The sequence below is a fragment of the Orcinus orca genome, chromosome 14 (assembly GCF_937001465.1).
Source record: "Orcinus orca chromosome 14, mOrcOrc1.1, whole genome shotgun sequence".
Lineage (NCBI taxonomy): Eukaryota > Metazoa > Chordata > Mammalia > Artiodactyla > Delphinidae > Orcinus > Orcinus orca.
The window spans coordinates 62,947,284-62,949,339 of record NC_064572.1 but is presented as its reverse complement, the minus strand read 5'-3'; the positions used below and the strand labels follow the sequence as shown (position 1 = coordinate 62,949,339).

General features: G+C 46.8%; 1 protein-coding gene across 1 annotated transcript in view; it reads right to left on the bottom strand.

Annotated features, from left to right (window-relative positions):
* Positions 1-2,056, bottom strand: part of HIF1AN (hypoxia inducible factor 1 subunit alpha inhibitor) — a 44,242-nt gene that overhangs the window by 35,655 nt on the left and 6,531 nt on the right. Inside the window, exons 5-7 of the mRNA XM_004268458.4 lie at positions 1,678-1,784; positions 1,191-1,254; positions 853-963 (exon numbers count right to left, since the gene is read on the bottom strand). Coding sequence (XP_004268506.1) covers positions 853-963; positions 1,191-1,254; positions 1,678-1,784 — 282 coding nt within the window. The remainder of the gene's footprint in view (positions 1-852; positions 964-1,190; positions 1,255-1,677; positions 1,785-2,056) is intronic.

Below are 2,056 nucleotides of genomic sequence, written 5' to 3'. Positions count from 1 at the left end.
CTGTGAAAAGACATGAGGAGCCAGTCAGAACTGCCTGTCCCCTAGCCCCGGAGCCAGATGAGATGTGTCTGGAGACATCGATGTCCAGCCAAGGGCAAGGACAAGGCTTCCATTCAATCTTGTAAACCCTCTAACCAACTCTCTTCCTAGCGGTCAACCCAGTATCCTGGAGCATGGCCCTCTCCTCTGGGTCCATCTTGTATTACCTTCCCTCTCACAATACCCTACATTTGTAAGCAGAACCAAACTGACAGACAGAAGGTCAGAGGAGCTAATAATCCCAGACACCCCGAGTGTTTACGTGCATGTTTTGTAAATGTGACTTAAGAATCTTAAGTGATTCTATATCCTGAAAACATCATTTGTAATTGGGGCTGGTGCGATCTCCCAAGCCCACAGGTGCTCTGAATGCTGAGGCTATCCACAGGACAGAGGTAAGAACATTGCAAATACAAACCTCCCCCATTTACCCAACGGGCCACTGGCACACCTGCATGGGAAGCAGGTCTCAACATTACCTAGAGCAGTCTTGGCACGGCTGGGAGCGTGTGAGTAGATGCTTTACCGCTCGCTTCCCATTCCAAAAGAATCCCCTCGGGGGTCCCCAGCTGGCACACAAGCCCCATGCGGAACATTACTACTAGCATGGAACAGATTATAATTGATCCGCCAGTCAAGCCCAGCTCTCATCAGAAAACAAGGATTTTCTGAACATACCCATAACCTCTATGAAGAAACAGGACAACAGATACTGAAACAGAAGAGCTACAGAGACTGTGACACCAATCCTGACTTTCCCTGGTCACTCTGCCCACTGAGTCACAGGAGTGCCACCTTGGGGCAGCCACATACCTCTTGTGGGTTCCCCAAGGCCTCTCCAAGCATCTTCTCAATGTTTCTCATTATGGCCACTTTCTGATGGGCTTTGAGAGGATATTCAATTCTCTTAGGGGTGGGGGCCCCCTGCAAAGGAAGCAGCAGCTCAGGAAATGTCTTTAGCAGGCTTCAGTGTCACCCACTGTTCTTCGCACCATCCTCCCTTAAGAAACCCAGTTCAACCCCACCCTCTCCAGCTCCCCCAAAGATCTAGGAATCACTTCCAGAGATAGCCAACCTCCCCACCCTGCCCCTAAATAATTTATTACACCTACCTCACCCCACTCCCATCTAGGAAAAAAAACCATATTCACCTTATACCAGAAGTTCACAGTGACGGTAATCCCCCCATTTAGTAATGACTCTATGTGATGCCACCTGCAAGAAAATAAACAGGCTCCTGTTTGCCACCAATACTTCTCAGAAGGAGGGATCCTCTGAAACTACATAGAGTCCTGCTAAGGGATATAATGAAGACAGTATCTTCACACTCATCCTATCAAACACACCCTGAGGCTAGAGGCAGTGGTGTTCACCCTTCAAATACCCAAGAGTCAAGAACAGTTTCTCTAGCCTCAAGCCTCTGGGATCTCTTTGGACTTGAGGAACTGTCATCTTGTCTAGAAACAGTATTGCCATTTCCCCCATGTTCAGTATGCTCATCATCTGGATATGCCAACCTTCCTGTATATCACGTAAGTCCAATCCTGCCACAACTCAAAAGAAGAGACATGGATAAGGCTTTCCAGGGAATGGCAAAGAACGCTCCCTAAAAGCCCCCAGTCCTAGCCCCATCCTCACCAGTACATTGGGATGTAAAGAACATCACCAGGGCCAACCACTGTTTCGTAACCAACCACGTTCTGGAAATTGGGGAACCTCTCGTAGTCAGGATTGTCAAAGTCCACCTGAGAGGTTCAAGAGAAAAAAAAAAAATCAGTCAATCACCAAATTTTTATCAGTAACTTTGGTAGTCAAGAAAGATGCCTTAAAAAAGTCTTTAGAATTTATATCCAGCAGAAGACACAACACACATTAAACATACACAAACTCTCTCAGAGAATGACCTAAGAAGATGGGCATTGTTGAATGTTAAATGATAAAGAATACTAGGCCTCAGTGTTCCTGAGGTCAGAAGCCAATCATCACAGTTTAAAGGTCAGAAAACCTACTCATGGCC